Genomic DNA, 27,772 nt, shown 5'->3' on the forward strand with positions numbered 1-27,772 from the left:
ACGAGGAGGTAGCTGGAGAGATGGCTCAGAGGTTAAGAGCACCCACTTCCGAAGGTCGTGAGTTCAGATCCCACAACCACATGGTGGCTCACAACCATCTATAATGAGATCTGATGCCCTCTTCTGGGATGTCTGAAAACAGCTACAGTGTATTTACATATAATAAATAAATAAATATTAAAAAAGAAAAAGAAAACAAACAAAAGTAGCGATAATAGCGGTTACTGTCATTGAGGCTCTTTCAGAGAGCCCTAGTTCAGTTCCCAGCACTACATTAGATGGGCCACAAATGCTTAGAACTCTAGGTCAGTGATTCAGCAGCACCCTCTTCTGGCCTCTGCAGGCACCTGCATACAGGCATATATACCCACACAGAGACACACATGGATATGTAATTAAAATTTTTTTAAATTTCCAATGAGTCACAGACCTTTGATCCCAACACCAGGAAGGGAGAGGCAGGCAGATCCATGCGAATTCAAGGTCAGCCTAGTCCACCAAGAACAGGATAGGACTGGAGAGATGGCTCCAGATCATCAAGGGCTACATAATGAGACCCTATCTAAAACATAAAGTAGACTGTGGTAACGTCTTTTAAGGTATAGGACTAGAGCAGTGACTCAATGGGCAGAGTGTCTTCCTTGCAAGCGTAAGGACATGAGTTTGGATCTCTAGCACCCATGGAAAGAGCCCACTGAGTCCTGTCATCCCAGCACTAGGAAGCCAGAGATAGGTGGATTCCTGAAGCTCTCTGGTAGCTATCCTAGCCCAGCTTCAGGCTCAGGCAAAGACCCTGTCTCTCAAAACATCATGGCAGAGGGCAGTTAAGCAAAGGAACCCCGAAGCTGGCTGTGGTGGCACACCCATTTAATTCCAGCACTCAGGGTGCAGAAGCAGGCACAGAGAGAGATCCAGCACATCCAGGGCTCACAGAGAAACCTGTCACAAACAAACAAACAAACAAACCCACATGCAGACACACACACAACCACAGGGGAAAAAATACCAAACATAAGTGTGGTAGAAAGGAGACAGAGGAAGGTGCCTGACGGCATCCTCTGACCCCGATGCGTGAACACACAGGCACATGGACCTACACGCTCATGTACACACACACACACACACACACACACACACACACACACACACACACGGAACCCTAATTTGGCTGAAGGTGTTGGAAACTTCTTTTCTTTTTAGGTAACTAGCTCTGAAATGTTTGCCGTGGGTTCTGGCTGGTGGCTTTGTTCTATAGTCACAGGAAGTAAGGCTGCCTGCTGAGGGAACCTTCTCTGCCTTCTTCTGAGATGCTGAGCTAATCCTCTGACTGTGTATTTCTGAGGATCAGAAGCCAAAAGTGTTCTGCTAAGAAGATCGTGCACCTTTGATGTTGATGTGTGCTGGTCTCTGCAGGTACCTGTGCTCTCTCACAGTGTCCTGGCACCCTGTCAGCACCTTTCCTCAGCACACCGGTGAACAAGCTTTTGCCTGACTCTGTCCAGGACAGATTTTCCCAAGAAAGGGTTAATCCCAGAACAATCACCTCAGACAGCTCTCAGGTCTCCCTTTTTCAGTGCCTTACTTATCAGGCTGGGAGGAGCCAGGCAAAGTGGAAAGGGTCCCTTCAGTGACAGCAAGAGTTCTGCAGTTCCTTTAGCAGCACTTTTGAGCTCACAAGAACAGCTATGATAACCTTAGAAGAACAAGGTAGGCCTGGAGAGATGGCTCAGTGGTTAAGAGCACTGACTCCTCTTCCAGAGGTCCTGAGTTCAAATTCCAGCAACCACATGGTGGCTCACAACCATCTGTAATGGGATCTGATGCACTCTTCTGGTGTGTAAAAAAAGAGAAGAAGAAGAAGAAGAAGAAGAAGAAGAAGAAGAAGAAGAAGAAGAAGAAGAAGAAGAAGAAGAAGAAGAAGAGGAGGAGGAGGAGGAGGAGGAGGAGGAGGAGAGAGGACATCGTATTGCACCTGCAAAGAAAGAAAGAAAGAAAGAAAGAAAGAAAGAAAGAAAGAAAGAAAGAAAGAAAGAAAGAAAGAAAGAAAGAAAGAAAGAAGAAACTAGGCTGTCGTCCCACGGATGTGCATTTCTGAGGTTCCCTGACTTCTGTTAGTTCTAACTATGGCATCCTGCCCAGCTTAGCAAACCATGCTTCGGGCACAGATTCCAGAGATCGGTGCTAAAGCAACATCACATACTCAGTGTCTTTGTTGTAGCCCTGCATATCAGTGGGAAATCTGGGAGCAACTTAAATGCCCATCAGTTGGACAGTAATGAAACTGTGTAGAATGTTCAGACTATGATGCTGAGCCCAGCCCTGCAGATGAACACAAGACTCAGTCACAGTGACACATGGTTGCAATCCAAGCATTTGGGAAACTGAGACGGGAAGATTGCCACGAGTTCTAGGTCAGTCTGGGTTATATAGTGAGACTTTGTCTCAAAAAGCAAAACAAACAAACAAACAAACAAAAACACCTGGGGCTAGGTGTGGTGGGACACACCTTGAATCCCAGCACTCAGAAGACAGAGGCAGGCAGAGCTCTGAGTTAGGGACCAGCCAGGTATAATAGCAAGTTTGAGGTCATCCAGAGTAGCCTCAAAACTGCAATGTAACTGAAGCTAGCCTTGAACTCCTGATCCTTCTGTCTCCACTCCCAACAGCTGGTATTATATAGAGGTGTGTGCCACCGTGCCCAATAATATTTAAATTTAAAAATTAAATAGGCAGGCTGGAGAGATGGCTCAGTGGTTAAGAGCACTGACTGCTCTTCCAGAGGTCCTGAGTTCAATTCCCAGCAACTACATGGTGGCTCACAACCATCCATAACAGGAATCTGATGCTCTCATCTGGTGTGTCTGAAGACAGCTGAAGTGTACGCACATACATAAAATAAATAATAAACCTTTAAAAGAAAATAAAGAAGAAACTTCTTTTGCCATAGTTAGGCACGGTATATCAATGAGTAAAAATAAATTCAACTCAGTACAAGGAGCTCCTTAGAGTTTGGGTGTCATTCCGAGAGACAAGCATCTTAGCATTCATGAGGTTCTGGTCTGAAGCCTAGCTCCACACACTGCACAAAGGAGCCTTGAGGTGATTTATAAAGGCTGCCTAGAAAGTGCCTCTGTGGGCCTGACAGCACGGGAAGCGCTTCCTCCGCCTAGCACCCAGGCCCCATTAGGAGAACCTTGGCACTGGGAGCGTGACCACCTCCTGCCAGGAGTCTATGAATAAGCAGCCAGTCCTGGGAGAGAGTCCAAACAGGGCAGACCTTGAATTGGAAGGAGACAGAAGCATCTTTGTCTCTGTGGAACTCCTGAGTTCAAAATTTTGGCTGTACTAAAGAGACCAAGAGCCAGGAACCTAGGATGTTAACAGTCTCAGCCTGCCCCTCCCCCCAGAGAGTTTACTAGTTGTCTTACTTAGGGTTTCTCTTGCTGCAACGAAACAATAGGACCAAAAAGTGAGTTGGTTAGAAAAGGGTTTATTTGGCTTACACTTCCTGAGTTGGTTAGAAAAGGGTTTATTTGGCTTACACTTCCATATTCATTATTGAAGGAAGTCGGGACAGAAACTCACACGGAGCAGGACCCTGGAGGCAGGAGCTGATGCAGAGGCCATGGAGGGGTGCTGCTTACTGGCTTGCTTCCTCATAGCTTGTTCAGCCTGCTTTCTTATAGAACCAAGGACTATCATTTCAGGGATGGCACCACCCACAATGGGCTGGGCTCTCCCATATTGATCACTGGTTGAGAAAATGCTGTACAGCTGAATCTCAGGGAGCATTTCCTCAGGGGAGGCTCCTTCTTGCTCTACAATGACTCTAGCATGGATCAAGTTGACACACAGTACCAGCCAATGCACAGGTGATCGTAAGAAATCATAAAAATCTCATCTGGAGCCGGGCATGGTGGCGCACGCCCTTAATCCCAGCACTTGGGAGGCAGAGGCAGGTAGATTTCTGAGTTTGAGGCCAGCCTGGTCTACAGAGTGAGTTCCAGGACAGCCAGGGCTATACAGAGAAACCCTGTCTCGAAAAAACAAAAAAACAAAAACAAACAAACAAACAAACAAATCTCATCTGGGCAGTGCTGACACACGCCTCCAATCCCAGCACTCCGGAGGCAGAGGCAGGCAGATCTTTATGAGTGTGATGACAGCCTGGTCTACAAAGCAAGTTGCAGGACAGCCAGGGCTACATACTAAGTCCTTGTCTAAAACAATAAAATTAGGTGCTGGCGAGATGGCTCAGTGGTCAGAGTATTAGCTGCTCTTCCAGAGAACCAGGGCTCAGTTCTCAGTATTCACTGGGCAGTTCCAGAGGAGGAGATATTGTCTTCTGGACTCAGTGGCAGCTAGTGTGCAAGTAGCGCACATACACACATGTGCCTACCATGCGGGAGGCCCGGGTTCGATTCCTGGCCAATGCATATACATACATGCAGGCAAAAACACCCGGGTACATAAACTTTTTAAATTAAAATAACTGGGCTGGTGAGATGGCTCACGGGCTAAGAGCACTGACTGCTCTTCCAGAGGTTCTGAGTTCAAATCCCAGCAACCACATGGTGGCTCACAACTACCTGTAATGAGATCTGACATCCTCTTCTGGTGTGTCTGAAGACAGCTGCAGTGTACTTATGTATAATAATAAATAAATCTTTTTTAAAAAGACGAAAAGGGGCTGGAGAGATAGCTCAGCAGTTAACAGCACCGACTGCTCTTCCAAAGGTCCTGAGTTCAAATCCCAGCAACCACATGGTGGCTCACAACCATCTGTAATGAGATCTGATGCCCTTTTCTGGTGTGTTTGAAGACAGCTACAGTGTACTTAGATATAATAATAAATAAATCTAAAAAAAAGAAAAAGATGAAAATATGGTGGCGTATGTTTTAATCCCAGCACTTGGGAGGAAGAGGCAGGCAGATTTCTGAGTTCGAGGCCAGCCTGGTCTACAGAGTGAGTTTCAGGACAGCCAGGGCTACACAGAGAAACCCTGTCTCGAAAAACAAAAACAAAAACAAACAACAAACAAACAAAAAGATGAAAATAACATAAATTTCAATTTGTTTTGAATATAGACAAATAATATAGATACACTACCAAGCCCATAAATAGCAACCATTCCTTCAGAGGTCAGATTCCAAGACTCTCCATGAAGAGCCCCAGTCCCATCTCCCAGAGGCAAGAATGGCACTCAGAAACAGCTTGCTCTGTTTTCCTCTAACACCGACTGCTCTGAGCCTCCTGGGAGCATCTCTCTCTTTATGCTTATGTGTTATCCTCCCCTAGGGAGCTACACGTGATTCCATGGTCAGCCTCCTCATCTAGGGAGCCAGGGTGACTACACTCCTTCCCTCAGCCACATAGTAATCCTACCTCATTTTTTGAGGCCAAGTCTCTCACTAGGACCTGAAGATCCCTGACCTGCCTAGGCTGGCTGGCAGCAAGACCCAGGGATTTCCCTGTCTCAGCACTCCCTGGCATAATGTGCCACCCACCTGGCTTTTTAAAAATTGCATTTGTGTGTGTGCATGTGTCTGTCTGTCTGTCCACCGTCATGTGGACAACTGGCAGGAGTCAGTTCTCTCCTTCTACTAGAGGGATTGAATTCAGGTTATTTGCCATGGCAACCAAGTGCATTTATCCACTGAGCCATCCTGTCCAACTCCCCTAGCACTTCTCATGTGGGAGCTGGAGATCAAACAGGTGCTACCATGCAAGATGAGCACTTTGTTGACTGATCTTTCTTAGCACCCTGTATTTTTTGTGTTTGAACGGAAGCAATGAGAAGCAAAATGTCTTTCTCTGGTTGCCACATAGTTGCCCTCTGAGCCTAATACAACCCAGCTGTCAAATGCTTTATTTTGTGTCTGGTGTTAGCATTCATTTTAGGCTCCGCCCCACAGTTACCTGGCAACAGCCTGGTGTGCCTGACTCAGTATCAAAGGGGCTGCTTGTGTCCTCCTCACCCTCTAACTCTCTTCCCTCTCAGTCCCTTCTCTGTCTGGATTCTCCCTATTTCCCTCCCCTTCTCTCTCCACGAGTTCCTGGCTGGCCTCCTTCTCCCTCTCCCTCTCCCTCTCCCTCTCCCTCTCCCTCTCNTGTCTCGAAAAAACAAAAAAACAAAAACAAACAAACAAACAAACAAATCTCATCTGGGCAGTGCTGACACACGCCTCCAATCCCAGCACTCCGGAGGCAGAGGCAGGCAGATCTTTATGAGTGTGATGACAGCCTGGTCTACAAAGCAAGTTGCAGGACAGCCAGGGCTACATACTAAGTCCTTGTCTAAAACAATAAAATTAGGTGCTGGCGAGATGGCTCAGTGGTCAGAGTATTAGCTGCTCTTCCAGAGAACCAGGGCTCAGTTCTCAGTATTCACTGGGCAGTTCCAGAGGAGGAGATATTGTCTTCTGGACTCAGTGGCAGCTAGTGTGCAAGTAGCGCACATACACACATGTGCCTACCATGCGGGAGGCCCGGGTTCGATTCCTGGCCAATGCATATACATACATGCAGGCAAAAACACCCGGGTACATAAACTTTTTAAATTAAAATAACTGGGCTGGTGAGATGGCTCACGGGCTAAGAGCACTGACTGCTCTTCCAGAGGTTCTGAGTTCAAATCCCAGCAACCACATGGTGGCTCACAACTACCTGTAATGAGATCTGACATCCTCTTCTGGTGTGTCTGAAGACAGCTGCAGTGTACTTATGTATAATAATAAATAAATCTTTTTTAAAAAGACGAAAAGGGGCTGGAGAGATAGCTCAGCAGTTAACAGCACCGACTGCTCTTCCAAAGGTCCTGAGTTCAAATCCCAGCAACCACATGGTGGCTCACAACCATCTGTAATGAGATCTGATGCCCTTTTCTGGTGTGTTTGAAGACAGCTACAGTGTACTTAGATATAATAATAAATAAATCTAAAAAAAAGAAAAAGATGAAAATATGGTGGCGTATGTTTTAATCCCAGCACTTGGGAGGAAGAGGCAGGCAGATTTCTGAGTTCGAGGCCAGCCTGGTCTACAGAGTGAGTTTCAGGACAGCCAGGGCTACACAGAGAAACCCTGTCTCGAAAAACAAAAACAAAAACAAACAACAAACAAACAAAAAGATGAAAATAACATAAATTTCAATTTGTTTTGAATATAGACAAATAATATAGATACACTACCAAGCCCATAAATAGCAACCATTCCTTCAGAGGTCAGATTCCAAGACTCTCCATGAAGAGCCCCAGTCCCATCTCCCAGAGGCAAGAATGGCACTCAGAAACAGCTTGCTCTGTTTTCCTCTAACACCGACTGCTCTGAGCCTCCTGGGAGCATCTCTCTCTTTATGCTTATGTGTTATCCTCCCCTAGGGAGCTACACGTGATTCCATGGTCAGCCTCCTCATCTAGGGAGCCAGGGTGACTACACTCCTTCCCTCAGCCACATAGTAATCCTACCTCATTTTTTGAGGCCAAGTCTCTCACTAGGACCTGAAGATCCCTGACCTGCCTAGGCTGGCTGGCAGCAAGACCCAGGGATTTCCCTGTCTCAGCACTCCCTGGCATAATGTGCCACCCACCTGGCTTTTTAAAAATTGCATTTGTGTGTGTGCATGTGTCTGTCTGTCTGTCCACCGTCATGTGGACAACTGGCAGGAGTCAGTTCTCTCCTTCTACTAGAGGGATTGAATTCAGGTTATTTGCCATGGCAACCAAGTGCATTTATCCACTGAGCCATCCTGTCCAACTCCCCTAGCACTTCTCATGTGGGAGCTGGAGATCAAACAGGTGCTACCATGCAAGATGAGCACTTTGTTGACTGATCTTTCTTAGCACCCTGTATTTTTTGTGTTTGAACGGAAGCAATGAGAAGCAAAATGTCTTTCTCTGGTTGCCACATAGTTGCCCTCTGAGCCTAATACAACCCAGCTGTCAAATGCTTTATTTTGTGTCTGGTGTTAGCATTCATTTTAGGCTCCGCCCCACAGTTACCTGGCAACAGCCTGGTGTGCCTGACTCAGTATCAAAGGGGCTGCTTGTGTCCTCCTCACCCTCTAACTCTCTTCCCTCTCAGTCCCTTCTCTGTCTGGATTCTCCCTATTTCCCTCCCCTTCTCTCTCCACGAGTTCCTGGCTGGCCTCCTTCTCCCTCTCCCTCTCCCTCTCCCTCTCCCTCTCCCTCTCCCTCCCCTTCCCCCTCCCCCCTCCCCCTCCCTCTCTCTCTTCTCCCTTAACTCCCCTCCTGTGCCATAAATAAACTTTACTCCATACTATATCAGTCCTGTGGCTGGTTCCTCACGGGGAAGGGATTCCTCAGCATGGACCAGCAAAGGCACCCCTTCCACCTCACCATACCTCACTCTATTAAAAGTATTCTGGTTCTTTCTTTCTTTCTTTCTTTCTTTCTTTCTTTCTTTCTTTCTTTCTTTCTTTCTTTCTTTTTTTCTTTCCCTCCCTCTTTCTTTCTTTCTTTCTTTCTTTCTTTCTTTCTTTCTTTCTTTCTTTCTTTCTTTCTTTCTTTTGGTTTTTTTCAAGCTAGGGTTTCTCTGTGTAGCCCTGGCTGTCCTGGAACTCACCACTGCCCTGCTATCTTTCTTTCTTTTTATAAAACACAACACCTGGCACACCTCTTTCTAGACCTGATTATTTATTTATTTATTTATTTATTTTTGACAAAATCTTGCTATGCAGCCCCTGACTGGCTTGAAACTTGGAGGGCCGCCTGCCTCTGCCTCCTAAGTAGCGTGGTGGGATCAAAACTGCACATGTGCCGGGCGTGGTGGCGCACGCCATTAATCCCAGCACTTGGGAGGCAGAGGCAGGTAGATTTCTGAGTTCGAGGCCAGCCTGGTCCACAAAGTGAGTTTCAGGACAGCCAGGGCTACACAGAGAAACCCTGTCTCGAAAAACCTAAAAAAACCCAAACAAACAAAAAAACCAAAAAACTGCACATAATCAGGTCTGGCCTTACCTTGTTTTCGAGGCTGGATCTCATGTAGCCCACACTACTATGCAGATAAGAAAGACCTTGAGTTCTTTTTTTTAAAAAAAATGTTAATTTATGCATGAGTGTTTTGACTGCCTGTATGTATATACACCACAAGCATGCCTGGGGCCCACAGTGGTCAGAAGTGGGTGTTGGGAACCCTAAAACTAGGGTTATAGATGGTTGTAAGATGATGCCAGACCTTAGCATAACGAATGCCAAAATAAAAGTAACAGTCAGGCCTTGCAACGCCCCCTTCATACACCCCCACTCCCACCCCACCCCACCCTGCCTTCCCAGCACACAGACAGCAACACCTGCCAGCCACAGAAAGACCTAGTCCATCAGAGCGCAGAGTTCAGGGAAGTCCTGAACATGCTAACCTTGCGGTTTGCTGTCCTGTAGTTCTGATTCTGGCTAAGGGAGGTGTGTTAACCCAGGATATGATTTTGTGCTTAAAAACCAGTCCTGTGAAAGGTTCAGGAGGACTCCACTCAGGTCCCAAACACGCAGTGTAAAAACCCAGTGGCCTCCTCACAACGGTCGTGACTCACCATGTGAGGTGTGGGGAACCAGACCCTGGTTCTGTGCAACAGCAGCAAGTGTTCTTGACTGCTGAGCCATCTATCTGCCTAGACCTCAGCTGTCTCCCCCTCCCGAGGGCCAGGATTACAGGTGCTCTGCTCAGTCCTAAAAAGAGTTACTGCAATGATGTTTTAAGTCCCTCTTTCCTCCCGGGAAGGACGTGGTTCTCTCCGGGTCTCACGGAGTCAAATCTGGGGCTTTGTTCCAACAGAGCACTGAGGAGACGCGTCTGCTTGTTACAGGTCCTTCCTGGAGGGATGTTGGGAAAGCAATTGAATCCGTGGGTACTGATGCCTCCTGAGAACTAAAATGTCACCACAGCTCTGGGCACGTATCACAGCTCAGAGGAACTGCCACCTTCTTCTTCCTACATTGATCAACCAGCTGTCTCAGGCTTCCTCCCACGGCCCCGAGGAATCTGTTTCCTCAGGATTTTCCAGTCCTGTGGCTTCTGCTTACAAGCTGCTGTGTCTTGTCCTGTCCACTTTATTCCTACCATTAGAGCCTCCCCTTGGTATATAAGGACCTCAAATTTCCCAAAGGAGCAGAACCCCTGGGCAGGCCAGTCCCTCAGGACTGTGAAATGCTCCTACTGGGTAGGGTTCTCAGGCCCGAGCCTCTCATAGGCTGCCCTCTGTCCGGACCCTTAGTCCAACCAACGGTGTTCAGGTCAGCTTAAGCCTGAGAAATCCTTTCAGAGGAGGCAAGGCAGGCACTCAGGAGGCCCTCAAAAGGAAGCAGTTTATCCACTGGCACCTTGTTTGACCTGTGTAGTGCAAATTAAGGGTCAGCCATTCCCTGACGCCGCTTTCCTGCTGAGCTCAAATGACCTGTGAATCTTCAGCAGCTGGCAGCTCCTATTTTTATCTACCTTTGAGATTGAGATCAGCCTCTTACCCATTTGGCCAGTTATAAATCCTCCTGGCTGCTCTTCTATTCACTCTGCATAGCTGTCTGGCCTGTGGAATCTCCCCGGTGTCTGACAAAGGCTGCACTGAAATCTTCTTCCACTTCTGCACCTTGCTTATCACCGGAAAACAAAACAGACAATAAGCACCGGAACTCCTGGGGACCCTTACTCCAGAGGGGATTGTAACGGGCTGAGTTGTTACTCCCTTTCTTAAGAAGTGTCAGATAAAGTGGATAAAGTGTGGGAGGTTGGGAACGTGTGGTAATTGGAACTCAATTTGTGATACAGTGTAACTGGGCTTTCTGCTTCCCAAGCTTTTTCCTTCTTAGCTACAGACTTGTTCTGGAGAGGAAACCCGGGAGTAGGTGGCCCCCACAAACCCTGAGGTCTCAGCTCTTAATTCTAGACCCTTATGGTCTCGAGGTAAAATTACAAATTAAATTTCATGCTGAGTATATCATCAAAATCCAGGGAGCAGACCAGCTTTGTCCCAGAGAGTTCATGCTGAAAGATCAGGGGTGGGGGTGGGGAGCCGTGTTACCTGAACTGGCCCCTTCTCTTCCTAGTATTTCCACTTGTATAAGCATCTACAACCTACTGGTTAGTCATGAGTAGCTCTGTGGTGCTAGGTTTAATCCCCAGCACCAACAGAAATTAGAGATGATGTGGGGGCAGCCTTGGATTTGGGTGATAGGTTAGGGTTAGGGTAATAAAACTTCCTCGGGCAATGTTATCTGGCTATGAGAGGTAGAGGGAGAATTTTCTCATTCTCTCGGGTTCACCTGAACCCTTGGTGTCAACCTTCCCCTCAGTGGACTTTAAAGGGCAATGACTGGCCTTCTTTAGGCTGCTGATGAAAGCAGGGGAGATCTGATGAAGGTGGGAAGAAAACTGTCAAGCTAATCTGCTGAAGCTGCTGTAATCGTGAGGCGCCAGCACCTTCTGGGCTGTTGTCCCAGCCTGCTGAGAGGAGCCACCTGGATCTGGTATGGCTAAAACCTTGGCCTGCAGGTTTGGGGGTATCACTGTATCACACACATTTCCAAGAAAAGACATCTGGTGAAGCCAAAGCCCTGGGAGCACAGGACAGAGCTCTCCCAGCACCCCACAGACATGCTTTCCTCTGTAGTCTGCTGAGACTGACCCCCTCCTCAGCTGCCCCTCCCACCTCCCCGTTCCTGTGAGAGGGATCAGCATTCTTGGGGACACCTTTGTCTTCCCTAGCTGGAGATATGTGTGTGTATGTGGGGGTGTCCCTGAAAGTGTCATAGAGGAAAGGAAAGTTGTAAGGATGGAAACCAGGTGCAGATTGACTTCATCAACTTGGACCAGGCTTCCTGGACCAGACTTCTGGGAGTCTAACGATGTATTTAAGCCCAGTACAATTTGAAAAAAAAAAAAAAAAGGTTCCTGGTGTAATACAATCTCAGGTGCATAAAGATGCATAATTGCATTGATACTCAACCCAGGGTCTATCCAGGGTATGTGCCATTTCCTCTAAGATGGAATTCCTCCACCCCACCCCTGGTAGCTGAGGAACAAACCCAGGGCCTTGTACTTGCTAGACAAGTGCTCTTTCACTTCTTCCACTGTCTTTTTTTATTTTTAGATGGGTTCTTAAGATACGCTACCTGTACTAGCTTAAGGGCCTAAGGTTCTGTCCTGGCCTTGGTCATACAGGTAGCATAGAGGTCATTTGTGCTATTAGCCACCTCTAGTCCTGGGTGGGTGATTTTGGAGGAGCCTCTGGCTATAAGGGTCATTTAGATTACTAGCCATCTCTGGTCTTGGTTGTGGGAGCTCGATATGGCCCACCCCGACAGACAGCACAGATCCCCAGGCTGTTAACCACTCTTCCAAGTCTCAGCTTTCTAGATGGAAGAATGGGTTTTCCATCTTTCCTAGTGGAAAGACAACCCTCTGGCATTCCTGGTTCCTCCGGAGACGTGTGGCACATGCCTTTAATCGCAGCACTTGGGAAGCAGAGGCAGGTGGATTTCTGAGTCTGAGGCCAACTTGGTCTACAGAGAGTTTCAAGCCACCCTAGGTCACATAGAGCCTTGACTTTACCACCCTTCCACTCCCACCCCTATACACAGACACCAGGGACACCGTTGCCTTAATGGCTGCTCTCAAAACCATGCTAAAGGCAGAATGTTGACTGCAACTCAGAGACAAAATGTGTGCGTACTCCCTAATGGAAAACTCTGGTCATAGTAATGGAGGGGGTTTGATTTCTAGCAAAAGTAGAGTTGGATTTTATCTTTCCATTTCTAACCATTTATTTGTGAATATGATACAGGTGTGTCTGCACATTTATATGTGTACAGAAACACATGTATGTGGGGGGGTACATGCATGTGGGAACCCAGTGTTGACATGGAAATCAGTTCTCTTCCCACCACGTGAAACTTGGGGCTCAAACTTAGTTGTCAGACTTTGAAGCAGGCACCCTTACCCACTGGGCTGTCTCACCAGCCCGATTTTATTTTATTTTTATTTATTTTTAAGATTTACTTATTTATTATATATAAGTACACTGCAGCAGTTTTTAGACACCCCAGAAGAGGGCATCTGATCTCATTACAGATGGTTGTGAGCCACCATGTGGTTGCTGGGATTTGAACTCNGGACCTTCAGAAGAGCAGTCAGTGCTCTTAACCACTGAGCCATCTCTCCAGCTCTCCCGCCCCCTGATTTTATTTTTGCAAATTGAATCAGAACTTGAATCTTGCCCAAGGCAGATGTGTGCAAAAAGTTAAGGATGCTTCACAGAACAAACTTGAACACAGGTATTCTGCAGGGGCCCAGCAAATTGCTCTATAGCCAAGGGTGGCTTTGAACTCCTGATCCTTCCGATTCTGCCTCCCAATTGCTGGGATTACAAGTATGTGCCACCATCCCCGAGTTATTCCATAGCTTTTGTGTGTGATACAGAGGTACTCTACCAGCTGAGCTACATGGCCAGCCATCGGTCCACTTCCACGAAGAGGTATGTCACATTCTTGGTTGACTAGAGGTTTCAGCTAGGTGGGTCACAGGACTGTTTTTTTTTTTTTTTTTCAGTCTAGTGTCCAGCTGCAGACACCCTGCAGTGCTTTACAGTCTGACATTCTATAGTCTTGGTAATTCATTTCCTCTCCCTATGCCTTTGATCTGCCACTGCCATACAACTGACCAAGGAGCTACTGCCTGTGAGAAAGGACAACTGAATGCCTGTAATGAGGTAAAGGGCCCTGTGCTGACTGCAGGTGACTGTGAGCAGGGCCTGCAACAGAGCCTGGAGAACCATGGAGACCGAGTGCATGTGGCTGGGCAAGGCTTGTGGAAAAAGATTCCTGTTAGAGCCACAGCTTGAGGTCGAAACGCTGGCTCAGGACACTGTGTGGATACCTCCAGAAAGCTTGCAACAGCAGCTGCCTGAGAGAATGTCCCACTTTAGATTCTTGTCCGATCCACCCGGTCTAGCAGACAGCTGTTTAATTCTATCTTTATCTCCCCGGCCATTGTAGTATAAAATGAAAAGGTAATTCCGGAACCCTCTCAGTGCCACAGTCTTAGATACACACAGAAAAGAAGAGTTCAGAATGTCTGATTTCTTGAGGTTCTTATAAAACTTGGGAGATGGCTTTTGGTTTTGTTGCTGAGTCATGGGACTAGAGATGCTTGGTTTATGCAGACAACACACTTCAGTGTATTGCTGGTGAAGTCTCATTTTACAATTTCCTTGGTGTTTCTTTGTTAAATTTAATCCCAAAGATCTTCTTTATCAATGGAAACTTGTTTCCTGTACTAACACCTTGGACACAATAACCCTTTGGTTTTCCCCAGTGCCTTGGAAACCTTGGTCAGGAGCTGCCTGGAGCGAAATGCTAAGGGTTAAGCAGCTTCTTCTACAAGATATGATAACCAGCCAAGAACACATTTCAGTCTCTTTATGAAAGACAACACAGAAAAGATAGAAACAGAGGACATTAACTCCCAGACTTACAACCCAAGAGAAACATGAGAGACAATACAAGGGAAAGAGACGTGTTCCCTTCAGTCCTACAGCGAAGTGTGTGTACTGCAGGAGCTGAAAGCCGATTTCTGTAGTGTTTGAGACAAGATCGGGTCCTTAGGTAGCTCAAGCTTGTCTCAATTTGATGGCTCCTTTTTTTTCTTTTTATTAGTATTACATTTTGTGGTTGGGGATGGATGTCAGAGCACAGCTTGATGAGGTATGACTGCTGATGCCTTTGCCCTTGAGCCATCTCGTGGGTTCTAAGGGTTTTGTTTGTCTGTCTTGTTTTAAAATATTGTTTGGTTTAGTTTTTTGAGAAAGGGTGTCTCTTTGTAACTTGTCTGTCCAAGAACTAGCTCTGTAGATTAAGTATGGGTCTCAAGAACCCAGGTAAATTTCATCGAGGCCACAGGCAGGGGAAAGAGGCATTAAATCTTTAAACAAAGGAACATTAACAGGGATAAAGAATAAATCCACACTGAGCTAGTACACCGGAGAAGTAAGGAAAGTTCTAGAGTAGGGTGGAGTGGCTGGGTGGGTGTAGCACAAAGGTACTGCCTTAACTTAGCGTGAACTGGACAGTAGGACTCGGTACCCTCCACACAGTAACAAATGATTAGGTAACATTAAGGGAAAGGTCACTTTCCCTTGGCTACCTCGGTCTGAGACTCACTACAGCAAGGACAAAAGGACGGGGTCACCTTGGTAGATGGCACCAGAGAGCCAGGACCAGCGGCGAGGGCGCTCAGTGCGCAGGCGCAGTATCCCTGCGCTTCCCCCTGACACCCCCGCCTCCCGGCAATTCCACGCGGGAGTGAGGCCCCCGGCCGCGCATCAACGTTTCCACACCGCCGGGGGCTCCAGCACCTCCTGGTGGGGGGGAGGCCGGCTGGAGGGCCGGGCCGCGAAGGTCATCAGCAAGGTCGTGGGCCGGACGTGCGGCGCCGCAGCCACGCCGAGTGCGTGTGAGACTCGGAGTACGTGCCGCGGGCTCCAGCCCTCATGCCCGCCGCGCAGCCCAGCCCCGCCCCGCCCCGCATCCGGGCTCCGTAGACCCTCGGCCGGGCCCCAGGGTCCCAGCGGGAGGCTCGCCCGGCATTCCAGCTATGTCCCAGGCAGGCTAGGCCCAGGCAGGCAGGACAACCCCGGCCCTCGTGCCCTCGCCCCTAGTCTGGGCAGGGCGAGCGGCCGCCTCGGTCACGCTCTTCTATTGGAGTGACGGCACTCTGAGCCAATGGGGAGGCGGCGCGGAGGGGGGGAGGGCCCGAAAAGGGAGAACTGGGCGGGGCCTAATGAACAGGAGAGGAAGTCGGAGTGGGAGGCGCTTAGTGCTGCTCTGGTACCGGGTCCCTTTCACGTCTGTCCTTAAGGCTCTCTTCGGTGTCCACAGCACCCTCTTTCCTTCCTTCGCAGCGATCCTACTGCCAGGTATGGTCCCTGTCCCCACCGGGGACAGCTCGCCTAATAGCTTCGCTTGGGGACCCGCTGGGCATGTGCACCCACTAGCCTGGGCGGGAGCCGCTATCGGGGGAGCACTCGGGTCAGCCTCCTGGAAGGACGCAGGCTCTTGGAGAGTGGAGGTGTGGGCCCAGCAGGGATCACTGAGTTTCAGGGTTGCAATGTGACCGGGTTCCCAACAGCAAATGCAGGCCACGGATGATTGAGGCCGTGGAGAATAGAAAAGTACTTTCTGTGTAGCTAAGTGGAAGGTTTCAGAGGGAGGGAGAGCAACTTAACCCCCCTCGATGCTCATTAAATCCCTTCTCAAAATGGAAGGGCCAGAAATAAGGATGCCCAAGAGGCAGAGCGCCACACCCTAGTAGATCCTGCTGGGGCTGTAGCTCCTGGACCGCAATCGAGCGTCACTGGGCGGGAGTGGTCCAGCCCATCTCTGCTCTGGAATATTCCTGACCAGGGAGTGTCGGTTAGGTACTTAGAGTAGAGGAAATTGCAACAGTCCCGTTGGATAATTGGGAAGCCCTCAGGAGACCTCGACGCAGTTAGGCAAGAGCTACGGGTTTCCTGGGTGGCTACTAGCCGGCCATGAACTGACTTAAGATGCATTTAAGAAAACTTCCTGTTCGTTCTGGCCTAGGCAGTGTGGTTCCTTGGCTAACTTGCTATCGGGTTAGACAACAGCCAGTAGTGATAAGCCTGACCGATAGGTCCACTTTTCTGTCCTTGGTCAGGCGTTCAATCCAGATAAAGACCGAGTGGGTGAGATTTTCTTCCTTTGGTTAAGGACTTTTGCTGCCTAGCCTAAAGATCCAAGCTAGATGCAAAGGGTGGAAGGAGGGATCAACTCCTACAAGTTGTAAGGGCTTTGCAGCGCGTGGTGTGGCACGTGGGTGCTCCTCCGCCCCCATAAAGGAACCAGCCATGAAGCGGTAGGGGTGCTGAGGCTGGAGAATCACTGAGTTCCGGTCAGCCTGGCATTCATAGAATGGGGCAAGTATGAGAGAGAAGAAAAAGAAGAGTACTGAGGAATAGTAAATAGGTTTTGTAACATAGTAGGTAAAAAGTAGGTACTTTATTTTTGGTTAGTGTATAAAGATCCTTTGTCTTAGGGAAGACAAAACCACAGAAGTAGCTTCTGTTAAAAGAAAAGCTGTCTTTGCTTCAGTGCTTGCCACAAAAGATGTGAGGAACCTAATTAGATAATAGCTTCTAAGTGCTGTATTGTCTTCATGTCTCATCCAGTTTAGTTCTAGAATCTGTTTGTAGGTTTCTTTCTTGGAAAGCCTGCTGGGGAAGAAGTAAGAAAGGGACATCCTTTTAAGACTTGCTATTTGTTGCCCAATATCCTCTTCCTCTCAGGATGTTTTCTAATTAAACATCTACTTTGGATATTTTTTAAAAGTGAGACAAGGTACCCTTTTGAAATGTACTAACCAGAAGTCGTAGCTCTTGCCTAAATATGGCGGCGATTGAACCCAGGACCTCCCACGTGCTAGCCAGCATGTGCCACCAAGCCAGAGAATGGCAGGATCATTGACCACAGACCAAGGAGTTTGGGGTTCTGGTCTCCTGCCTCACAATTTCTTACTGGTTATCAAATCCATGTCAGCTGAATGTTCTGGTCGTGTTATGGGTGCAATTTTGATGAATTAGGGTTTCTCTTTTTTTCCACAATTAGACTGCTTTGGAATGTCGCATTCCCCTCCGGGCTCCAGGTCTGTTTAACCTCTGACCTTCTTTCACTGTTCTAGGCAGTCAGAGGGTTTAATTTGCCCACAGAACACTTAGCTTCTGAGGGCTTTCTGCAGGAGTGGTTTATTTCATTGTGCCATGTTGACCTCAAGCTTGGCGGGAAGTCCAAGTCACTAACCTGCTGTGTAAGGAGTAGTCCTCACTCCCCAAACCCTCACTGATAAGTGACTTTCCTATATGTTAATGCATAGCCCATTTGTTCTCTGTCAAGTCCAGGATCCCTCGGAGGTGATGGTCTTGGAATGAATTAACCTGTGTAACCGTTTATGGGTGATAATATGAATGTTTTTCCTCCTACAGAAGTTCACCATGTCTATTCTCAGGATCCACGCCAGAGAGATCTTTGACTCCCGTGGGAATCCCACTGTTGAGGTGGATCTGTACACCGCAAAAGGTACACACACCCACATTGTTTCCTGGTTTCTTCTACCACCGCTCATTGAGAATGTGGTCAGGGTGGTGAAGCAGAGTCCCTCTGTCTCAGCCTTCCATGCACTGAGATTACAGGCATCTGCCACCATGCCTTGTTTCTTGGTATTTAAGACAGGATGTGGGTTGGGCAGTTCATTGGGGCAGGGAAGTAAGGGAGGGCAAGTCCTAAACTCAATCACAGCATTACAAAAAAAAAAAACTTTTACATTAGGAAATTGGCTGGGTGTGGTGGCTAAAGCCTTTAATCTCAGCACTTGTGCTTGCTGCAGGAGGCAGGATTGCCAGTTTTGAGACTAGCTTGGGCTACGTAGCAAGGCCTAGATTGCTCTATTCAAAAAAAAAAAACCTAAGCTCCTCCTGTGCTAATTTCAGCATCATTCAGAGGTGCGTGTAGTGGGTGCAATAGGAAAGACCAGAGGAAGATGTGGCAGTGGACCCGAAGAGCTCTGAGGACCTGCCAGTCTGAGCTGAGTCATTGTGTGACTCAGAATTTAAGCACCAGAGCCCAACCCTACCTACCCATTGTCCCATCCCCCAGGAAATGAAGGCTCCTCAAGTCATCAGGGAGAGCCTGCCTGTGCACAGCCTTTGTCTTTGCTTGGGCTTCTCTGCTCTGTCTTGGTGATGTTTCCTGGTGAATACCAAGAATGCTAGGTGGCATCAGGTGTCAGATAGCAAGGGATGGCTCCACCTGCTGGTGACATCATACATGACATAAGGTGTCTTAGCAGGGGATGGCTCCACCTGCTGGTGTAGCTTTATGCTTAAAGTCAGAAGCTGGGAGGGCATCTCACTGTAACTCTTTAAAGTCTTGATGCTTTCACCTGTCAGTTAAGAGCAGTATTTACAATAATTAGTTTATTTTGCCATAAGACCTCCTGTGTCTGTAGCTCACACTGGTCTCAAATCCTCATTCTTGCGTGTTGAGATTAGAGCTGTGGGCCCCACTATTGGCCTAAGTCTCTCTGAGCACCCAGGGAAGTGATTCAGATAGGAAATGCCTGCTGTTCAGACATGAGGCTCGGGGTCCAATCCCCAGGAGCCACATAGAAACCCAGGCCTAGCACCAGCACTGGAGAGACAGGATGTCAGCCAGTACTGCCAGATTGGTAAACTCCAGGCTCAATGAAACCCTGAGTCAAAAAATGGTGTCAGCGCCTGGCTTCCACAGTGTCTTAGATTGAAATGAGTGACATTTTATCTATTGTCTAAATGTTCCTGAGGGTTGAACTCTGCACACAGTGCAGGTAGTACTGGGGTGGGGGGGTGGGGTGTCCCAGCGCTGGAGACAGAAGAGGCGCCCTCTATGGAATGAAAAGTAGGGTTTGTGTAGTATCCCAGTCCGTGAACTCCACCACTCGCATTCTCCATGGTTTGTGAATCTGCCTGTCTGTTTTTGTCATTCCCTCGCCTATGCCAGAACTGTGTGGATGTGGGGGGGGGCAGGGTGGGTTGCAGACAAGGCTCCCTGGAAGGTCCCTCAAGTAATTGTGACCATACTAACAGTTTTTGTTTAGTGGGTCTGTGTTGTGTACTCTGTATAAAGAGTGGCGTGGAAGACTGTCAGGTGGGTGAGGAAGCCACAGTGCTTCTGCGTGTGGATTCACTGACTGCGACTTGGACGTGAGCTATTGGTCTGATTGTTTGATCATTTGTATGCTTGGTTTTTTTTTTTTTTTTTTTTTTTTTTTTAAAGGGAAGTCTTGCTTTGGTCCCATTTGGCCTCACACTCAGATCCTGCTTACAGGCATGTGCCATGCCCAGTGCTGAATTTTGCACCTCTATTCCAGGTCTCTTCCGAGCTGCGGTGCCCAGCGGTGCATCCACTGGCATCTACGAAGCCCTAGAACTCCGAGACAATGATAAGACCCGCTTCATGGGGAAGGGTAAGGATGGGAACCCAGTCGCATCCTCGCTCACTTGCCCCTCTTTCGTTCCCCAGGCATTCTCACCTGTAGCACCGCTCAGCACTGCTCGCACAGGAAAGCCAGCAGGGCGGCCTACTGACACCCGCCTTCCTAAGCCTGGAAACCTGGCATGGAAGTCCTAGGAGACTGGTGGCTGATCTGCTAATATCCCTCCCTCCCAGAAGGGTCTGATGCATGCCATCAGTGGGGACAAGTCGACGGTTCTGTTGGCTTTTCTGGTGCCCAGTTGACAGGGTCAGCCTGGGCAATTTAGCTCCCAGATCTCCAGTGGTGTGGCCTTTCCCATGTAAATGGAGTCTGCTTGTCCTAGGTGCAGCAGCCTTTTTCTCTGAGAGTATTAGCCCTGCAGGCTGTCTGGTCTTTCTAAGGAAAGACTGTTACTGTAACCAATAGTGTTGAGGGCAGCAACTGGGGGGTGGGTCAGGGGGTCTCGGGCCTAAGGAGCCAGCCGGGGTTAGGAGAAGCCTGACTTCTCAAGTGCTCCTGCCTCTTCTTTCCACTGTAACCTCTGAAGCCTGTTCTCTCCTGAGCCTCTTTTTCCTTCTCTATTCACCTCTAATGGGCAGGCGTCTCCAGACCTGTTAAGTATGTTAATGAGTTCCTGGCACCAGCCTTGTGCACTCAGGTAACACTCCAGGCATCCTAGTGTGCAGCTGGTCTGCCCGGCGCATGGTCTTGAACTAACACCCCTGGAAGCACTCTGGGCTGATGGTTCTTGTGTGGCTCTAATCCCCTGGGGTGCTAGGGAAGAGCACTCAGATTGGGCCAGAAAGCCCCATTGTGGGGGAAGTGAGGGGTAGGGGTCTAAGGAGGTGCTATGGAGGCTCTTTGGGCTTCTGGGCCCATGATGCCAGTGCTCCAGCAAGGCTGCTCAAGCCTGTGTACTGTAACTGTGTAAGTAATTTCATGATTGTTCCTTCTAGGTGTCTCACAGGCTGTTGAGCACATCAATAATACTATTGCACCTGCTCTGGTTAGCAAGGTAGGACCCATCTCCTGGTAACTACTCTGTATCCATGGCACCAGAGCAAGGACCAGGCCTCTCCTGTTCACAGAATAGCTTACTCTGAGAGCTTTAGAAGCTGGCAGGATTCCCTCTTGCATGAGTCTAACCTGCCTGCTGCCAGTGTGTGCCTTTGCTTCTGAAAGCACCTGAAACTGGACCAGACTGGGTGGGGTGGGGGAGGGGACGCGTGACATGTTTCCTGCTGCTCTCTTGAGCTTTGGGGGCTCACGGTCCAGAGTTTAATAGCAGCTTTGTGTGTCATATGGGATGGCTGATCTATGGACTTTGACTTTTGTTGCGCTGTTGGGGTTGGCTTTGTTGCAGACTGTGGGACTGGGGATAATGCTCAGGTGGCAGGAGTGTGTAGATGCTTACTGCAGACTAAAGCCCCAAACACTGCATAAAGTAGGTGCCTGCAGTTCTAGTATTAGGAGATAGAACTCTACCCCAGCCCCATCTTATTTGGTGTATACGTACTGTGTGTAAACCCCTGAATTCAACGCTTTTCCCCCATCTCAAAAAAAAAAAAAAAGCAACCTCATTTGAGGCTGGAAGAAAAGCCCTGTAGAATGGCACCTACTGCTCTTCATGAGGGTCTGAGTTGAGCTTGCTCCTAGCACCAATGTGAGGTGACACACCTGCTCCAGGCATAAGGCAGACCGTACTAAGTCAGCTGTAAAAGAAATGAGCCCATAGCTTTGCCTAGGGCAGTGTACCTTTGTGGTCCTTTTCAAGTCACTTCTAGAGGGAAACACTGGCCATCCATCCTTCCTCTGTTTGCTAACATCTAGTTCCTCGTCTTGAATTCACAAAGTCACAGTGTACCATCCAGTAATTTTGTCCCCAGTGAGCCTGTGCAATGCTGTGGTTGGCTCTGTTTATCTGGTCTCCAGACAGTTGCTCATTACAACTGTCTGTGCTGTGCCCTCTGCTCCAGTCTCCTGGGCACCTCCCAGGCCTTCCTCATACACACTTAGGGAGGCTTAGCCTCTGGGAACTTTCTGCTTGGGCAAATGTTTGCCTTCCTTCTTCTGCAGTGCCTTGTCAAACAAAACAAGACCAGAACACTCACACAGCGCGGTGGGGATGTAGATTCTTATACATAGTGTTTTATGAATATAGTGACAGAATGGATACTTGCACATATATTTATGGGCCATGTGCATGTATGGTGGATGTGGTAGCCAGGAAAGAACATCAGGTCCTCTGCATAGCAGCAAGTGCTAACACCTGAGCCATCTCCAGCACCCACACATGCTGTGTGATGTAGACAGTCTTGGGTTTATTGATTCATACACTCCCCCAAACAGCCATATTTATCAATCAGTTGTTAGATAGGTGATCCTGGTCAGCCTATGTCTGCATACGTTCTCACACCAGACAGTGCTGCTCTGTCATTTGTCTTGGCCAAGAGCGACAACCTGAGAGGGAGCTTCTGCAGACCCTGTTTGCTTGAATGAACAGTAGCTTTATTCATTTTTATCCAAGAACACCCTTGTTTGTGGTAATACTTTATAGCCTATGCCACACACACATCTGCCTTGTGTGTGTGACCTTGACAGCCGAGGTAGACTTTAGTCTCTTATGGACCCAGGGACATACCCGGAGCTGTTAATTAGGACAAGTCCAAAGTGGTATTGTTTTCTCTTGCTCAACTTTGGTCTGTTTGGAGTTAGGGATTGAGCCAATCTTCTGCAAGCATTGAGATGCTCCATTGTTGAGCTCCACTCCCGGGCCTTGGCTAAAGTGCTCCTTGGCAGGAGACTGGGGGATGCAAATGCTAGCCTTAGCCCTCATTTCCCGTCTCCCTGCAGAAAGTGAATGTTGTGGAGCAAGAGAAGATTGACAAGCTGATGATCGAGATGGACGGCACCGAGAATAAATGTGAGTTCCACGGGTGGAACCGTTCCTTGGTCAGAAGAGGCATGTTGGTTGTATCCGCCGTGAAGGGGGTTTTCCAGGAAGGCGGTGGGTCCATCTTAGCAGGCCAGGGGAAAGGCTAAGAAATGGCATCTACTCACCATCTATGTTTAATTCTAGCTAAATTTGGTGCAAATGCTATCCTGGGAGTGTCCCTGGCTGTCTGCAAGGCTGGTGCTGTGGAAAAGGGGGTGCCCCTTTACCGTCACATTGCTGACTTGGCCGGCAACCCTGAAGTCATCCTGCCAGTCCCAGTGAGTGGCCTTTTGGAACTTTCTATAAAGCTGGCTTGTTTTATTTCTGTTGCTGCAGTGAAATATCCCAGGAACAAGCAGCTGGGAAGTGTTCGGTTTGTTCCAGTTCTGAGGACAATCCATCATGTTAGGGGAGTCAGGGCAGCAGCAAATCCTTACGTTTTACAGCCAGGAAGAAGAAATGAAGCTGGGCAGTGGTGTGCCTTTAACCTCAGCATTTGGGAGGCAGGTGGACAGACAGCTGAATTTGAGGCCAGCTTGGTCTACAGAGTGGCATGTGGCCCAGGGTGGGGGGAGTGAATGCAGAGATGCAGGTACCCACCTCGCCTCCACCCATACAGTCTAGAACCCATGGACTGGTGCTACCCCAAATGGGCCAGTTTTAATCATCAGTCATGCTAATCAAGACATTGTCCTCACACCTGCCAGGAGCCAAATGATCTAGACAGTCCCTCGATAGACTTTCTATATGCTGAGTTCTGTTGGGTTGGCAATGCTACCCATTACAGAGTTGGAATGTCATGTCCATAGACACCCACGAGGACCCTGTTCCTTATTGCGCGTTTTTGACTCCCAGCACATTGAGAAGAGAAGGCTAGATTTCAGAAGAGTGTTTCCTAGTGAGCATTCGAGACAGCCCTGACATGGCCAGGGCCAGGTTCATAGGGACCAAATGGCAGCTGGGAGGCTTCAGAGGATTTGTGCCCTATGGTGGGTAGCCGCTGGCTTCCCTGGGCTGGTACCATAGCTCTCTGCTTCCCCCAGGCTTTCAATGTGATCAACGGTGGTTCTCATGCTGGCAACAAGCTGGCCATGCAAGAGTTCATGATCCTGCCTGTGGGGGCATCCAGCTTCCGGGAAGCCATGCGCATTGGAGCAGAGGTTTACCACAACCTGAAGAATGTCATCAAGGAGAAGTACGGGAAGGACGCCACCAATGTGGGTGATGAGGGTGGATTCGCACCTAACATCCTGGAGAACAAAGAAGGTAAAGACATTGAGGGCAATGTCTTGCGGTCTGCTCAGACCTGCCACTTTAGGAACAGAAGCGAGGGCTTTGGTTTTTTGGCTTGGCCATTTTATTGGATAGATTGAGATAGATCCCAGATCCCCTGTGGCTGGAGTTTAAGATGGTAATAAGCCACCATATGCATGCTGGTAATTGAACCTAGGTTCTCTGGAAGACCAGCCATCTCTCCAGTCAACATATTAATTTGATTCTATTTTAATGTGTGTGGGGGTGCGCCTAGCATTAGCATCTCGACTTCCTTCCACTGTGGCCAGACGGATTGACTTGTATGAAACACTATAGAATTCCCCTAACTGCTGGGGTCTTGGCAGACAGCAGGAAGCAGCTTGACTTGGGGTGGCCCTTCTCAAGGTTTCCCTTTTGGGTCCATGCCTGCGTTCTATTTTAAGCCAGTCCTCAGGACAGCCGATCTCAGCTCAGCTGGTCACTGTAGCTATATCTTGGCTAGCACAGCTGCCCTAGTACTAAGTTTGGTGGGACCATTGACCACAAGAAAGGCTGTGTTAAACTTGATATGGCTTTGGCATTTAGTGGCCCCAGTGTCCTTGACCAGTGACTTTGACTTAGTAGGAATAAGAACCCCTAGGCAGGGCCTGGAGAGATGACTCAGATGGCTAAGAGCACTGACTGCTCTTCTGAAGGTCCTGAGTTCAAATCCCAGCAACCACATGGCTCATCATCCGTAATGAAGTCTAATGCCCTCATCTGGTGTGTCTGAAAACAGCTACAGTGTATGTCTTTTTAAAAAAAAAGCCCGGAGGCAGGACAGCACTCTGCTCTGTACAACAATCTCGGCAGCTGTCACAGTGAGGCCTGACTTGTCACCCACCTTTGCCTCATCTCTCCAGCACTGGAGCTGCTCAAGACTGCAATCGCAAAGGCTGGCTACACTGACCAGGTTGTCATCGGCATGGATGTGGCTGCCTCCGAGTTCTACAGGTCTGGCAAGTATGACCTGGACTTCAAGTCTCCGGATGACCCCAGCAGGTACATCTCGCCCGACCAGCTGGCTGACCTGTACAAGTCCTTCATCCAGAACTACCCAGGTGAGGGTCCTGAGGCTTCACACCAGTTCTTCTGTAGAGATGGATTCAGTCATTAACACTAGCTCACGCTGGCCTTGAACAAAGGAATCATGCTTTTGTTTTCATTTTAATGTTAGGCTGGTTACTATGGTACAAACCCTTAATCAGCACATGGGCAGATCTCTGAGTTGGGGTTCCGTATAACAAGTTCCAAGCGAGTTAGTGCTATATAGTGAGGCACCATCAAATAAGATTTAAGCTTAAAAACTAAAATCTGGATGAGGCAGTAACAGGTCACCGTGTAGAAGTTGAAGGAGGAAAAATGCAAGTTCAAGGTGACCTTGTGCTACACCATGAGTTCACAGCCAACTACTACGAAGACCCTGTCTCAAAGCAGAATTAAGATGTTACTTTAAAGCCGGGCGTGGTGGCGCACGCCTTTAATCCCAGCACTCGGAGGCAGAGGCAGGCGGATTTCTGAGTTCGAGGCCAGCCTGGTCTACAAAGTGAGTTCCAGGACAGCCAGGGCTATACAGAGAAACCCTGTCTCGAAAATCCGGAGGGGGGGGAAGATGTTACTTTAATCCCAGCAAGAGATTGAAGCGGGAAATTAAGCCTTAAAACATTCTGTGCATCATAGTGACAGACTATCTCAAAAGTCAGTTTTTAAAGAGCTGCCCAGGACCACAGCCAGGTTCACGCTGAAGGCGGTCTCCTTTTTTCCTTTTTTCCCTCAGTGGTGTCCATTGAAGACCCCTTTGACCAGGACGACTGGGGTGCCTGGCAGAAGTTCACGGCTAGTGCGGGAATCCAGGTGGTGGGTGATGACCTCACAGTGACCAACCCTAAGCGGATTGCCAAGGCTGCGAGCGAGAAGTCCTGCAACTGCCTCCTGCTCAAAGTGAACCAGATCGGTTCCGTGACTGAGTCCCTGCAGGCGTGAGTAGCCTGGGGAGGGGCTGCTGACTGAGTTCCTGCAGGCAGGGGGATGCAGCAGCGAGCCTTGGCTGCCTGATCCTTGTTCCCTGAAAGTTTGTTTCTGGGGAGCTTGGAGTCAGGGTTAGGAACCATGAGGAAGCTTTCAGGGGCGGGCAGGGGCAGGCAGTGTGCATCACATGATCTGACTGACTTCTGCCCTTTCTTTAGGTGTAAGCTGGCCCAGTCCAATGGCTGGGGCGTCATGGTGTCCCACCGATCTGGGGAGACTGAGGACACTTTCATTGCCGACCTGGTGGTGGGGCTCTGCACTGGGCAGGTAAGAGCTGTACACCTGGGTGCAGTTTGGGGGGTTTGGCTCTTCACACTGGCTGAAGGCGGGTTCATGTTCCCTCTTGCTTCTGTAATGATGGCTTTTCCTTTGTCCCTCCAGATCAAGACTGGTGCCCCTTGCCGATCTGAGCGCCTGGCCAAGTACAATCAGATCTTAAGGTAAAGACACTTTCTGGTCAGAGTGGGGAGATAAATTGATGGGCACGGCCGGGCAGTGGTGGCACACTCCTTTAATCCCAGCACTCAGGAAAAAAAAAATTGGTCTGCACATGCTATTGGGATCCCAAGCCAGGCAGAGACACTGGTTGGTGGTGTGTGGCCTGTGCTGTACTGCCATCTTGTGGACTTGTGGAAGGCAGAAGGGTCACATTTAAGAGCTGAGTGACAGTGGGATGTGCCTACATTCTCGGTATAGCCAGTGTCTCACTGTGTAGCTGAGGCTGGCTGAAAACTGTCTCCCAGGATGATTTCAAATTCATAGCAATTTCCCTGCTTCCACCAAGCATGTACCAGAATTAACAGACGTGGTCCGCCTCTAAGAGCTAACCTTTTGCTTTCTTTCTCTTTTCTGTTTACCAAGAATCGAGGAAGAGCTGGGCAGCAAAGCCAAGTTTGCTGGCAGGTCCTTCAGGAACCCTCTGGCCAAGTAAAGCATGGACTGGAGATCCCTGGAGCCACCAGCTGCTAGGTCCTCTGTCCNTGATGTCATCCAGGCGGCTCAAGGCCAGCCCAGTGCGTGCCCCTCCCGTGTCACTGCTTCNTTAGGCATCCACACCTGACCACCACAACCCCTGCGGAGTCCCAGCTTTGTAATCATGTGATTGGTCTGAATCATTGTTTCTGTCACCTGACTTCCCAGCTAGTGTCTGGAGCCGTTGGAATTCCAGTGTAATCTCTAGGGTGCCCACCGTCAAGATCCCACCCCCAACCCCACTGGTTTACATGCAAAAATAAAAGCGAAGAAGCCCATGAGTGTGCTGGGGATCTCCTTTGTGGTGGCCTGGGGCTGGAGGAGCCTGGAGGTTTCTGTAAGGACTGCTCGGGAGGGAGGTCAAAGGCTCTGAGGCTGGAAGGACTCCCAGTGGGGAGGTGTCCAGCCTGTGTGGGAGGTGGAGACCAGGGGAGGTGTTTTCTTTACTAGTGTGGGCCCCTGAAGGGAAGCACCTTGAACTTCCGGAGCCAGTCATACTTCACCAAGCATGGTTAATA

At 48.9% G+C, this 27,772-nt stretch overlaps 1 protein-coding gene across 1 annotated transcript; it reads left to right on the forward strand.

The window, feature by feature from the left end:
- Window positions 1-15,773: 15,773 nt before the first annotated feature.
- Window positions 15,774-27,532, forward strand: Eno1 (enolase 1). Its single transcript, XM_021201098.1, has 12 exons — window positions 15,774-15,917; window positions 18,000-18,093; window positions 19,922-20,017; window positions 20,983-21,041; window positions 22,880-22,949; window positions 23,106-23,239; window positions 24,005-24,227; window positions 25,118-25,315; window positions 26,032-26,233; window positions 26,441-26,549; window positions 26,664-26,722; window positions 27,144-27,532. The coding sequence occupies exons 2-12, from the start codon at window positions 18,009-18,011 to the stop codon at window positions 27,211-27,213; spliced, it is 1,305 nt and encodes a 434-aa protein (XP_021056757.1). The 5' UTR covers window positions 15,774-15,917; window positions 18,000-18,008; the 3' UTR covers window positions 27,214-27,532.
- Window positions 27,533-27,772: the final 240 nt, after the last annotated feature.

The sequence above is a fragment of the Mus pahari genome, chromosome 6, assembly GCF_900095145.1.
Source record: "Mus pahari chromosome 6, PAHARI_EIJ_v1.1, whole genome shotgun sequence".
Lineage (NCBI taxonomy): Eukaryota > Metazoa > Chordata > Mammalia > Rodentia > Muridae > Mus > Mus pahari.

Coding starts and splice junctions, on each gene's coding strand:
- Eno1 (XM_021201098.1), top strand. CDS start 18,009: ATGTCTATTCTCAGGATCCACGCCAGAGAGATCTTTGACTCCCGTGGG. Junction 18,094..19,921: donor GGATCTGTACACCGCAAAAG/GTACACACACCC, acceptor CCTCTATTCCAG/GTCTCTTCCGAGCTGCGGTG. Junction 22,950..23,105: donor GGACGGCACCGAGAATAAAT/GTGAGTTCCACG, acceptor GTTTAATTCTAG/CTAAATTTGGTGCAAATGCT.